Source organism: Rhinopithecus roxellana, chromosome 14 (genome assembly GCF_007565055.1).
Source record: "Rhinopithecus roxellana isolate Shanxi Qingling chromosome 14, ASM756505v1, whole genome shotgun sequence".
In the NCBI taxonomy this organism is placed as follows: Eukaryota; Metazoa; Chordata; class Mammalia; order Primates; family Cercopithecidae; genus Rhinopithecus; species Rhinopithecus roxellana.
Genome location: NC_044562.1, coordinates 65139827 through 65154045, shown reverse-complemented (window position 1 = coordinate 65154045; position 14219 = coordinate 65139827). Strand labels below are relative to the sequence as shown.

Sequence of the window (14219 nt, the reverse complement as noted above, 5' to 3'; positions counted from 1 at the left end):
ATCAACCCAAATGTCCATCTGTGACAGACTGGATTAAGAAAATGTGGGCCGGGCGCGGTGGCTCAAGCCTGTAATCCCAGCACTTTGGGAGGCCGAGACGGGCGGATCACGAGGTCAGGAGATCGAGACCATCCTGGCTAACACGGTGAAACCCCGTCTCTACTAAAAATACAAAAACTAGCCGGGCGAAGTGGCGGGCGCCTGTAGTCCCAGCTACTCGGGAGGCTGAGGCAAGAGAATGGCGTAAACCCGGGAGGCGGAGCTTGCAGTGAGCTGAGATCCGGCCACTGCACTCCAGCCTGGGCGACAGAGCGAGACTCTGCCTCAAAAAAAAAAAAAAAAAAAAAAAAAAAAAAGAAAATGTGGCACATATACACCATGGAATATTATGCAGCCATAAAAAAGGATGAGTTTGCATCCTTTGTAGGGACATGGATGCAGCTGGAAACCATCATTCTTAGCAAACTATCACAAGAACAGAAAACCAAACACCGCATGTTCCCACCTGGGAACTGAACAATGAGATCACCTGGACTCGGGAAGGGGAACATCACACATCGGGGCCTATCACGGGGAGGGGGGAGGGGGGAGGGGGAGGGATTGCATTTGGAGTTACACCTGATATAAATGACAAATTGATGGGTGCTGACGAGTTGATGGGTGCAGCACACCAACATGGCACAAGTATACATATGTAACAAACCTGCACGTTATGCACATATTCCCTAGAACTTAAAATATAAAAAAAAAAAAAAAAACAAAAACAAAAACAAAAAACAGTTCTACAAATCTAGTGGGTAAAAAGCAAGTTGAATGAAAAAAAAAAAACCCAGCAATATAACAACATGGTAGATTTTCAAGCAAGCTCTAAAAATGCATCTAAAAAAAGTAACTCAACTATAGACTGCTTAAGACAAGAAAATCTGCATTTATTTAGCAGTATGGTCAGACATAAAACTTAGAATGCAACAAATCCAATGCATAGAATATAAATTTAAAAGTATCAAGATCAAAAAACTTCTACTGAAAGAGATTAAAGAAATACAATAAAAGGTATATTTAAAAACCACATTTGTTTAGCAAAAGGTTCTTATTTGTTAATGTGAACATGAAGTCTAACCAAAAGCTGAATGTGTAGGTCTCTTTCTAACACTATTCCAAACTCTGAACTTTATACACCAAAGATGAAATACAAAATAAGCAAATGATGAACCTCTCTCTTTGGGTTTGATAAAGGGGCAAAAACTGGATGGAAATACATGTGAAACAGTATAAAGTTCAATCTTCCTGTGAAAGCTATAGGCATAGGGTGTAAGGTTTTATTACTGTTTCATCTATAATCTCCAGGATACAAAATCAGTATTGTGTATTATCTAAATCAATGCTCATTTTATTTGTTGGAAAAATTCAATAATTGTCAGCTGTAGGAATAATGCTATCTCTGTCATAATGAAATGACCACATAACATAAATATGTCTCTTGTGGTAGCTGTTTAAGACAATGTTCAGTAACCACTGAGTGAACTGAGCTCAAGTTGATGATGTTTATGAACAGCTCATCACATCACCCACGGCAGTGGGAATGTCACCACGGCAGATAATAATGACAGTAGCAGGGTTGATGCCATGTTAGCCATAGGTACAAGAAGCTGAGAAGGAAGGCCAGAGAAGGTTAGAGACAGCACATCCAGACCAGAGGAAATGGTATTAATATACATACATAGATATAGATACATTTATCTATAATAATCATTTTTATATTAATGTTAATGAATTACTAGTACTTAGCAATTAACTAGCATTGGTAATGCTTTTGGTGGAAATTCAGTGTGTGAAAAATACATTAAAGAACAATTCCATAGTGAGAAATCACAGGGAATTGTGAAAAGGAAATATAAATGAATGGCTGCTAGAAGATAAAGTGGGAAAAAAAACCCACAAAACATTTTTTAAAAATCTGTCCTCCAAAAAGAGTTATTCAGATGTCAGTCTCCCTTAGAACAAATAGATATCCTGGACCCAAAAGGGTTGGCCAGTAAAGCACAGAGAGACCTCACATCAGTACTGGGATAAAACACCAATACGTGGCACAGGGATTTTCAGAAATGCCAAAGTGCTGATATAATAAATCCCTGCCATATCAGAAAGGAGCTGGAATGTGCAAAACTTAGGATGCATGAAAAGAACACCAGGGAGGTGTTCCACTAAGCTAAACAGTAGTTGTCTCTCATTTCTCCTCTTATCAAAGTGTCTCTTCTTTCCTGGAATGGAAAATAACTATGAATTATACTACAGGAATGGCTACTGATATATGAATGTGATGAATAAATTTGAGAAATGTCAGAATTCTATATTTATTGGTTTGTTTTACTTTTCTCTCTTAGCTCTCACATGGCAAAAGATATCAGTTGCTTTAGTCCTGACCTTCTTTCGTCTTATATTTTGCTTGACTGTACAGAAAGAAAACCAGAAGCATTCTGTTAAATTCCTTAATTAGCAAGTTAAGTACTCCTATCTGGCAGAGGAGGTAAGGCTATATTGGATTTGCCAGAGTGAGGAAGAACGTATGTCAAGATTATAAAATAACTGTACATTAAGAAAATGAAGAAAGCCATCTATTTTCGTAGTAGTAAACAAAGAAAGGAAAGCTCAACAAGCTTCTCAGTGGCAGAAATAAAAATATATACATCTCTTTTCACAACAGTAATTGCAAAAAGGAGGGATACTTACGAAACACTGAGGTACAAATAAACTTTTCCCCGGAGAGAAGGAAGTTGGGTGTACTGTTGGGCTGAAAGCCTTAAAAATTCTTTATTGTAAAAAATTAAAATACAGATAATGATGTAAATATCTTTTCAATCCTTAGTGTCAATAGCTTCAAGTATATCCTCGAGACGTTTTCATACAAGTTGACTATATTAAGTACAAAGTGGGGACCCTGGGAAAAAGCAGGTATCTGTCTTTACCTTTGCTGCTTTAACCAGCCTGTCACAAGTTCCACAGTGGTATAAGTTGTCACAATCAAAAACTTCCTCTTCTACATACATGTTCCAGAGAGCATCTTCCAAACCAGATACATTTTTGACTGCTACTGTTAGATCTAAAAAGTCTTCCTGAAATAGACATGAATAATAATATTGAAAAACAATTTCAGAGGTTTACAAACACATCACCAACTCACACATATATTGGGAATAATCAGATATATGTTTTCTAAAACACTACAAATAAAGATGTAGATCTCCTGATTAGATGTTGTAAAGTTCATAACGCTAAATATCCTTCTTTTGAAATAGAACTATAATTTAGCTTAAAATATATCAGAAAATAATTGATAAGAAAAGTTTATGAATTTACTGCAGATGCAATAAAATCTATTTTATGAGGAAATATAAACCACAATAAAACACATATCTGAATTCAGAAGTGCATATATACAAGGTACACAGTACTGTTTTAGACTTTAGACTAGACTATAAGAGCAAGGGCAGGGTTGAATTTTCTAACGTAAACTCCATTTCTTTATCTTCTTTTGCTAGGGTTGCCTTAAGATATACTGAAGAAGTTATAAGGAAAGAAATTATATGACCAGCCTGGTCAATATGGTGAAACCCCATATCTAAAAATACAAAAAAGTTAGCTGGGTGTGGTGGTGCATGCCTGTAGTCCCAGCTACTTGGGAGGCTGAGGCAGGAGAAGTGCTTGAACCTGGGAGGCAGAGGTCGCAGTGAGTCGAGATTGCGCCACTGCACTCCAGCCTGGGCAACAGAGTGGGACTCCATCTCAAAAAAAAGAATTACATTAAGCTAGGATAAGAAGGTCTTCCTATGAAAATTCAAGAGAATATTTTGTAAAAAGAGGGTTTATGAAACCTGCTATAACTACATTTGAATCACAATATTTCTAGTAATAAGCACTTACAATTCGGCAAATTTAATTCATATTTATAGTTCTGTATGTGTGTGCAACAGCTTTATTTTAAGAGATTTTGGGGAATGAAAATGATTAACTCATGGTGAAAATTTTAAGTACTAAAAATAACATTTATACAGTATATGGTTTATAATATATATGTGAAAAGTTAACGTCTTTAATTTATAATGGTCTTAGATATATTGTTTTGAAAATACTGATTTACTACATCATAGCTAAGTCAAGCATGCAGTAATTCAAAAACACACACAACATCTTAATTATTTCCAAACTTAAAAAATCACTTTTTTTTTTTTGAGATGGAGTCTTGCTCTGTCGCCAGGCTGGAGTGCAGTGGCGCAATCTTGGGTCACTGCAACCTCCGCCTCCTGGGTTCAAGCAATTCTCCTGCCTCAGCCTCCTGAAAATCACATATTTTTATATACATATCTATTTTCAAAAAAGCAGTTAACACTTTGAAAATGGTAATTTTGTCCTCATACAAATACACAAACTTTCTTGGCATAAATAACAAAAGCAGCCTTTTATTAAAGGATCAGTGATGAATTCAGTGACAAAAATCATTGACTATATAAGATTTGTAGGGCAAACAGAATTATATTTACATGAGGAAATTTCCAATTAGATTAAATGGGCAATATGTGTCATTACAAAGAACTGAAGGTTATACTAATTAACACAGGATTACAATAGCTTTATATATAATATATAAACAGAAGCACACATATATAATTGAACGTTCTGAAGAATATTAATAAACTAAATCCAATATTTAATTATAGATGTTTGTCAAATTAAACACTCCTCAGTCCTCAGCATTATCTATTTTTATTACCTCCCTAATTAACTTTCTTTACAATATTCCAACCATGATGACATTGTCTTCTCACATGAGGCCACAGTCTTCTATTTGTAAATATCCCTAAATCTATTTTCCAAATATTAGGGTACTGAATAAAAGATTAAGTTTCAAGATATTTGCTTCTTTCAATCCAGATGGAGAAATCTGGATTATAGACTCATGATTTAGGTGCAGTTAGAAGAAAAAAAACTCACTAAATTACTTTTAGTAATAAACACTTTAATCCTTGTGTGGTATTATAGATCATACATTTAATGACATGAATTATAATTTACAACATAACTTATTACTAAAATACTCTGGCATATTTACCTGCCTCTCACTGACGTTCTTACACTCTTTACAAACAATCTGGTTAACAATGGTTCCATGATACAGACGATTGATGAGGTCATGACCGGAGGTCCCAACTAAAGAAGTTTCCAAAGCGCTGAAGAGGATTCGATTCAGTTCCTGCACATCATGTTGCCTCATTTCCTACACAACAGGTAACTTTTAGATGTAATTCTGGGCTTCAGATTTTTTAAAACATTAAAAAAAAAAAAAACCCTAGTCAATAAAAACTCAAGATTTATCAAGCAATCCGAAGATCAAACATAAGAATGACTCAGCAAAACAAGCTGTAATCTGGTTAAGACATTACCACCTATCTTTATTTACACTAAAAAATGAAAATATGAACAGGCAGTGTTCACTGTGTACATATAACTAATTCCTTTGACACCCAGAATGTGCATTTATTCTTGTGGGAAACCATACACATGGCATGCCACAGTAAGGAGAGAGGGATACACTAGGCACAGACCAGTGTCTAAGAGCTGGCAGTGTCTGCACAGGAACACCTCACTGAAATCAGGGCACATGCTGAATAGTCTGAATTATCAACAATAGAAAAGAACTAGAATGTACTGCTTTGAAGTAAAAACAACTAAAACAAGACTCAGTGCTACTGAGAAAAAAATCCTGATGGAACTTGCTTTAATCCATTATCAGTCACGCAGCTATGTGTGAACTTCTCCTTAAGAAAAATTTATAAGCAAACCAAGGGGCACGCCAAGACTTAGAAGTGGAGAAGAGGAGGAAGAGCAGTTGCGGGGAGAGCCAGGAGAGTGAGACCCCAGGAAGCAGGAAGACCTGGGGCTTTAAGGAGGGTGGTGAGTGCTACTGAGAGCTCCTTCTGCTGAGAACAGAGAAGTGTCTTCTGGACTTGGCACAGGGATGTCACTGTTGACTTCAACAAAAAAAAGTAGAAAGGAAGGAGAGGAACAAATGGAGAATTCAGAAGCAGAGGCAATAAAGGAAGACAATTTCAAAAATAAGTTTCAACCAAGAGCAATAGCTCATGCCTAAAATCTTAGCTACCTAGGAGGCCGAGGCAGTAGGATGCCTTGAACCCAGGGCTGCAGTGAGCTATGATCATGCCATTGCATCCCAGGCTGGTGACAGAGTGAGACCTCAACTCAAAAAAAAAAAAAAGTTTCGTGTGAAGAGCAGCAGATAAAGTGGATGAAAGCTGGAGGATTCCTATCTTGCCTTTTAAAATAGAAGACCCTCAAGGATGTAAATTTATCTAATATCACTAGCTCTGATGGGATAGAAAACTTGTGGAAGTTTTCAAGCTCTGTTCCTAAACAATCCTACACTTGGCAAAGGTACCACAGAGACCTTCTCCTACCACTGCAGGTCCAGTCCTAGAGGGTTTTCTACAAGACCTTATTTAGAAAAAAAAAAAAAAAATTCACAGCATTAAGAAGTATGAAATCAGCAACTTAGTGAAGCTCATTATCAAAAACAAAGAAAAATCTATCAACCAACGACTAAATTAAAAAAAAAAAACAAAAACCATGCGGCATATCTATCCAATAGAATCTCATTTGGCAATAAAATGGAATGAAGTTATCGACACATACTACAACATGAATGAACCCTGAGAACAGTACCTTAAGTGAAAGAAGACAGTTACGAGACCACCTACTGGATCACTCCATTTCTATGAAATGTCCAGAATAGGCAAATCTATAGAGACAGAAAGGAGGTCAGTGGTTGCCAGTGTCTGAGTTGAGGGGGATGGAAAGTTACTGCTAATGGGTATGGAGTTTCTTTTTGGGGTGGTAAAAATTTTCTAAAATTGATTTTAGTGATGGTTGAACAACTCTGTGAATACACTAAAAAAAAAAACCCTTTAATAGAGTGAATTTTGTGGCATGTAAATTATATCTCAATATAGTGGTTTTTTTTTTAAAGGGATTAACCCCAAGTACCAGCCCTACACCAGAAATTTAACATACTTGTTTAGGGAATGTATTATTTCCCCATTTTGCTTCAAAGTCCATGCCTTACCTCCTTAATCACATAGTTAGTATCACCTAGTTAAGGAGTGTTCCTGGTTAGAGAGACCCCCCTGCAGAGTTTACCGTTAAAGTCAATATAACACTATTCCAATTGTTTGCTCTTTAAATTCTATGATAGTTGCCTATACCTGTCATTGCAGGAATACATCCATCTATTCCATGTAAAAATGGTAGATTGGGATTTGTTTGGATTTGTATAGCTAACAGCTCATCAATATTTGCAACAAGCACCTTTACTCATTGCTGACAAGTGTGTAGTGTTTGTACACAGTAGAATTCCTTTTAGAACTCAAACAGGAACGTGAGAGAAAGCCCACATATACAACAAGATTCATAAAGAAAATGGAGAAGGTCAGGAGAAAGTCAGGACAGGAAGAATAAAAAGATTTGCCAAGAACCATTTCACTTTTTTGACTGAAGCAAACATTCAAATCAGAACATGTGGATTCAAACACAAAGCACACAACACAGAATTTTTAAAAATTTACTTACAATGTAATTGATCCATTACATCCAGTTGGTCAAAGACTAAAAAACTGATCAACAGTTTTCTATATAAATGGTAGGTAATCTCCATGTAATAGGTGTTGTGTCTCAACCAGACTACATAGAGACTCTTAGGGTAGAAATTGTAAAAATCAGCTCTTGTACTTCTCCCTGTTTTTCTAATCTTCTCCCCAGCCCCAAATCATAGCTATTCATAAAATACTGTATACAGCAAGTGTCTAAAAATATATATTTCTGGCTTGTAATTTTGTAATGTGAGAAGAAAACATTCAAACAGTATGTTGAGACCCTACGACAAAATTAAAGGAAGTTAGATAACATTGAAGCAGCCTTATTCCTTCCTCTACTGCTGGAACTCTTCCTTAGAGAGCTGACCCTCATACCTCATTGCTGGTCCACCCAAAGCTGTCAGTGAGGTCTGCTGTGGATGCAGCTTCCTGGTCTAAGAGCAGAAGCTGGGCAAACAAGCGCTGTAACTGTAAAGGGATGATTCGAACCTGAATGAGAAACAAACACATTTCTAAATGAATTCTTTAAGTGTTGACTGAGGCTTTTGAAAACAACTGCATACTAGCTTTTTTGTATCTCCCAGTTCATTCAGAAGAAAGTTTATGAATATCCTATTATAAGGGAAAAACTAACTATGATTCAGTTCTTCTGTGAAAATTCTAATTCAATCCAAAATATAATAGTTATTTGGAGTTTTCTACCTTGATATGGTTCAGATAAACATTAAAACTCAAATAGGTCCTAATAAACCACTCAATTGATTACAGATTGACAGTAGTTTGAATCTCTTCTAATAGTCCATTATTTCTCTAAAATATCTCTGATACACATAATTTCCCCCTCTGTAGAAATTTTCCAGGCACAATACTGTATCTCACTCTGGAGTTCTCAGCACACCCTGCCTCACTTTCTTCTGGCTCCAAGTGAGTTCCTGCCTTACTTGATGTGGTGAGGGCTGGGGCAGACTGAGCAATGTTGCTTGGACTCTTGTCTGTAGGCCAGACTTTATTGAAAGGAGAATAAGTATTTAGAAATCGTAATGGCAATTTGACATTCCCATGGCATTTTTATCATATACTATAAAAGTGCTAATCTGCAATAGATTGGGAATAAAAAGAAATACACAAAAACAGGTCCTCTGCCATACAGGTAGCCTGAGAAGCACTGGGCTAGATCATGAAAGACTCCTAAGAAGTACAAATTTGGGCCTGAACGTGGTAAGAAACTTTTGAGTTATGTTTAAGCAGAGAGGAACATGATTAGATCTGCACTTTAATATCAACACAGTAACAAACAAAATAATAAATTAACTCATTACTCAATTTATTTCCAGAGTACCAAATGAAAAGAATACCAGTCTCTGTTTTTTTGGGGGGGGTGGGGTGGCTATTGTTGCAAAAAAAAGTGCTTTAAATAGATTTCTGGGGGAAGCTAATGTGGATGTTCTGCAAATATTTCCTTCACTAGAAGAAAGAATAAGCATAGTAAAGAGAGCTACATGTTTATAAAGTAGTAGCAGTATTGTACTTGGAAAAGTGATTATTTCTCGGAAGTAAAATTCCATTACCCATAAGGTATAAGCCAAATCACTTTCTGAAAAGATCATATTTGATAATTAATAAAATTACTATTTTATAAACAAGTCACTTAATTCCTTCTTTAAAAAAAATGTCCTGAATATTCTAAAACACCCCCAGTAAACCATAGATGTAATACCTTTGCATCAGGTTTATCCTTATCTTCAAATAAACCAAGCTCCTCCGGGCCAAGAGAAAACAGAGCTTCTAAACAAAAAGGTAGAATCAGAGATGCAAATGACATTATTTCATTTTAAAAAATTGTTTTAGAAAGCCAAGACCACCTTTAAGTAAAATCAAGTAGATTCAGAAATATGACTGTGGCAATATTTATACCTTTACTCTATACACTTTACTTTCTTGTAACATTTTTAAGCAGTGACTCTAAGAAAATAAAGTGGCATGCTAAGGCTTCAGCATTTCCTAATTCTAGGAAAGGAAAATAATCTTTATGCATAAAACTAAAAACAGTAACATCAGAAATCTTTCATGGCTTCCCACTGTCTATGGCATCAGGTCCCAAAAGCCAAAAGGAATCTTGGGAAATACAGTAGTGTTGCAGTTTTCCTGCCACATGTAAGGCTAACAACCATCCTTTCGTGGGAAGGATCCCCTTTTACTCTGAGATGCCCTTTTTTTTTTGGTGTGAAAATGTCTTTTCCGTATTGAAGGTAATAACAGATGACAGTGGTCTTAGCTGGAAAAAGAAGAAGTTGGCAACCCCATGTGCTTAAATTTCAGAATTTCTTTATCACCCAATATCTAGGTGATGTGCCACCCAATGGGGCACATTTGAATCTTTTGAGAAGTCTGTATCTGAGCCCAGGTAGGAACTCTTACTGCGGAACTCTGATATACTCCAGGGATACAAGGAATGGAATAAATGTGTCTCCTATTGAAAAACTACTGCTGCCCTAGTGCTTACTGTTAATGAACGTTATATTCTTTCTAAGTGCTGGGACTGGGCAAAAATGAACTACAAACCTACAAGTTAAAGCACAAAACCATACAAGAACTTTTATGATAATCTCCCAGTACTCTCAGCTACATTGTAATGGAGTACAATGGAACCCAATCTAGTCCTATTATTTAAAATACTATTCCAAAATTTTTCTCCCCCAGTTCTCTGACAGTCCTTATCCTTTCCAAATTATACCTCCCTGTCAATCAGCATCAGGATTCTGGCTAAGCTATAAAAGCAGTGTACATTGTGCACTAAGATGTCAAATCATGTGCTTAATCCCCTTCGCCGGAGAGGAAGCTGGCCTGTGACTCTCAGTACTATTCTTGCCTAATGGTACTCTCCATGACCCGCCCTACACTTGACCATCTTCCTCAGTCCCTTTGAGGCTACGTTTCTACTTCAAGTTGTCCTTTAACTTCAACTATATTAAAACCTGGAAAAGTGTTATCCCTATTAGGAATCTACTTATTAGTGTTGGAAATTTCTAGTGGTGGAATTACTGATTGCATCAGGGAGATATTTTTATGGAGGGGATTGAGTCAAGGCTAAGAGGTACCACTTAAATCTCACATGCAATCCAATCCATTAAATTGCTCCTGGGAAGGTAACAGTGGTAAATATTTACTAAATATCTGGAGGCAGGAAGTCTAAGCTTAGAAGCAACAGAAGAACCACAAAGATTTGATAAATGTGGTGGTAGTACAGAAGAGGAACATGGCAAACCAGATACAGGATGAGTCAGGCTGTCTGTCCTCCTAATATGGAGACACTGTGGAAAGCTGAGCTACAAAGCCATGTAGTGCTGGGGACCCCCATCAGGGCCAGGTGAAGGCAAAGTAATGTTCACACTGAGGCCATGGGAACACAGCTCCTAGGACCCTTGTGGAGGAAGCTGGTTTGCAGAGATGGGATATGGGAGAAATATATAGAGAGAAACAGGGGCAAGAAATCAAGGGTCCAATAAGGTCAGGCTAGCTTCTTGCAGTTGATTTCTGAGATCCCCTATATTCTTATAATAATCCCCCTTTCAAATTTAGCTAATTTGAGTTGTGGGTCTGTTTCTTGGATACAATCCCTTACCTAAAATCTCTGGGTCTTTGGAATTCAGAATTTCCAGACTTTATAAAGATAATATGAAAAAAGTGTTTTTTATATATACACATATATATATGTCTATATACATATATAAAATGTTACATTCCCAGCAGGGTCTGGGACAGTTTCCATTAATCAAACAGATTAATATTCCTGTAATGAATGTATGAATATTCACCCACATGAGACAACTAAAAACTGTACATAGCCTCACACCAGGTCTGGTTCTGAAGCCAAACAAGTTCAGATGAGATCAGATAAGGGTGTAAGCTTTCCAGATTTCAGAAATGCATATGTATGAACGACTGTGGACCCATATAAATAATATGATACCCTTCCCCACTCCAAAAGGTAGATATAATTGTTTGGATAACTCTGGCTTAACTATTTGCTGTTCTGGAGAAATTTTAAAACTCAAACAGTGTGACAATAATGAAGACTGATACTTTATGACAATTGTCGTTATGTTGTACTTCAAATTATAGGAATTAAAAAGAAATATATTGCTTTTTTATTTTTCTACTAAACATTATTGTAATCACCCAGGATATATTTAAGTTTCACATTTCTCTGCAGAGGGAATTACCAATTTATATCTTACATTTGCAACAATAAACACATACTGTAGAATATAGCTTTAAGATAACTGGTCCATTTGTGATTTTGCATAATTAATTACATGTAAAGAAGATGGTACATATTGCTAGTCAAACGTATGTAAGATAGCATACCTCTGAATTCAGGTGTGAAATGAAGAGTCTGAAGAAGGGAATTGAGGTAACAGGTTCCACCCTGATTTCTGATTCCGCTTAAATTGGTGAATTCTCTAGGAGCAGGAGGCTCCAAAGCTTTAGTCTTTAATTTCTTCCCTTTTCCATACTGATTATTAGACACAGTGGAATACTCCTCTTCAAATAGGTCCCCAAACATTGTGAAACTAAATACTACCCTTAAAATAAAAGTGACATATAAATGCTTTTATTTTTAAAATAAATTTTCCACAAATCCCCCTACCTTACACTTGGGAGTCCATTCTGTTGTTTCTTAGAACACAGGACTACTGTTTCTATGTACAGTAGTTGGGTTTTGGAGGCAGCAAGATCTAGACTTTTTTCATCCCTGTCAGGATCCTAAGTACCTGTGTGACCCTGGATATGTTAATCTGTTTTCTTATGTGTAAAATGGGATACCATCTGTCTCCTCGGGTCATTTAAACTGTCAAATGACATAACGAAAGAAGGGCACTTAATGTACAGGGTTTGGCCCAAAATAAGTAACAGCTCTTTTTAAAAAGGCACGTTCACATCACTAATTTTTTTAAAAAAGAAAACCTGTCACAACTAATCCACTGCTGGAATGGCCAAGTCAACCCTAGATTCTTAGACTCACTCACTAAAATCTGTTTGTCACACTCTTCAGTACTATATACCAGATTATGACATTTAAATTAAACGGATCAAGTTAACTTTTTTTAAGAGCAGTTTAGTACATAGTCCCGAAGCTGTTAGGCCGGAAGAAGTTCACTGGCAGGGGAGGGGGAAAGGGGGGCGGAGGGCGGGGAAGACTGCAGTTAAAATTATCGAGCCTAAAGGCCTTCCAATATGTATCCACTAATCCCATCGTTAGGGGTGGGGGCCTAGGTGACTTCCCCAAGGTTTCACATAGGGTGTGGCGGAGGGTCACTTGGAGATGAGAAACGTCAAGCGCCTAGCATAGTTGCCAAGTGACAGGAAGCGCTGAAATGCAATTATTTTTCTTTTCCTCAGAAGAAAACTATAAAAAACACAACTCGAGAGTCTGGCCTCGAGCTCGCTGTCTGCATTCCTGAATTCCCAACTCCTACGGCCGGCCGAGGCCGGGGCCTTCCAAGCCATCAAAGGCCCAGGGGCGCGAAAAGGCAGAGGTGCCCGCGGCCGGAGACCACTGTCCCGACTCCAGGAGAGCGCCGCGTCCTCGGGCAGGCCTGGGCCGCCTCTCGCCTCGCCCTCCTCAGGCTGTGCCACCAACACTGTCCCTACGCTTCCCACGTCCCTCCCAGGATCCCCGGCCGCCAGCCGCACTTACTGCCTAAAGCCCAGACCCCCGCCCTGGCCAAAACGCGAAGCGAACCAACCCGCCCCAACTGGGCGCCGCCATGTTGGCGAGGGCGGGTCTCCAGAAAGTGATTTATGGATCGTGGACTATGCTTCCCAGGATGCCCCGCTGGAGCGCCGGCCCCTCGCGCGGGGCCTTATGGGAAATGTAGCTCCTCTGCTCCAAGAGTTTGGAAACTGGAACGGGAGCGGGAAAGGTGAGCTCCCTTACAAGTCGGCTGGTGAGTTCGCGGGTCCACTCGAGCAGGGGAGCACTCATTCGTTCACATTTTTAAGATTATTAAAAATTAACCCTTTAGATCAAGGAGTCATAAGGAACTTTAAGGCTCATTACATACGATTTTCTAGGGAAAGGGGTGTCAACACTATGGAAGAGCATCTCAGCAGGGAGAATATCGTGAAAGCCCGGAAGGATTACACCATTGAAGAGGCCCATGTTGTTACAGAAAAACTGTGAAAGCCATCAAGCCCCAAACAATACATTAGTGCCGAAGAAAACTGTGTCTCGATGTTGTGTATGAGTTAACAGGATTTACAACAGAGCCTATCAAGGAAGTCATGGAAGAGATTGTGGATATGGCACAAAAAAAAAAAAAAAAAAAAAGCGTAAAGTGTTTGAAGATCTAGATCTTGGAGAAATTCAAGAGTTAATAGATACCACATCTGAGAAATTAACAGAAGATGATTTGATGGAGATGAGTGCTTTTGAATCAGTACTAGATAATGAGGAAGAAGATATAGAAGAAGCACTGTCAGAAAATGAATTGACATTAGACAGTCTTGCAGAAGGATTCTGATAATTTAAGACTGCTTTTGACTTCTTTGACA

General features: G+C 37.9%; 1 protein-coding gene across 1 annotated transcript in view; it reads right to left on the bottom strand.

The window, feature by feature from the left end:
• The window catches only part of USP40 (ubiquitin specific peptidase 40), a 100831-nt gene extending 87311 nt beyond the window's left edge, over positions 1–13520 (bottom strand). The window contains exons 1-6 of the mRNA XM_030916697.1: positions 13363–13520; positions 12030–12247; positions 9379–9446; positions 8037–8150; positions 5108–5272; positions 2967–3113 (exon numbers count right to left, since the gene is read on the bottom strand). Of these exons, the coding sequence (XP_030772557.1) occupies positions 2967–3113; positions 5108–5272; positions 8037–8150; positions 9379–9446; positions 12030–12228 (693 nt within the window). The 5' untranslated portion in view covers positions 12229–12247; positions 13363–13520. The remainder of the gene's footprint in view (positions 1–2966; positions 3114–5107; positions 5273–8036; positions 8151–9378; positions 9447–12029; positions 12248–13362) is intronic.
• Between the last annotated feature and the right edge of the window lie 699 nt (positions 13521–14219).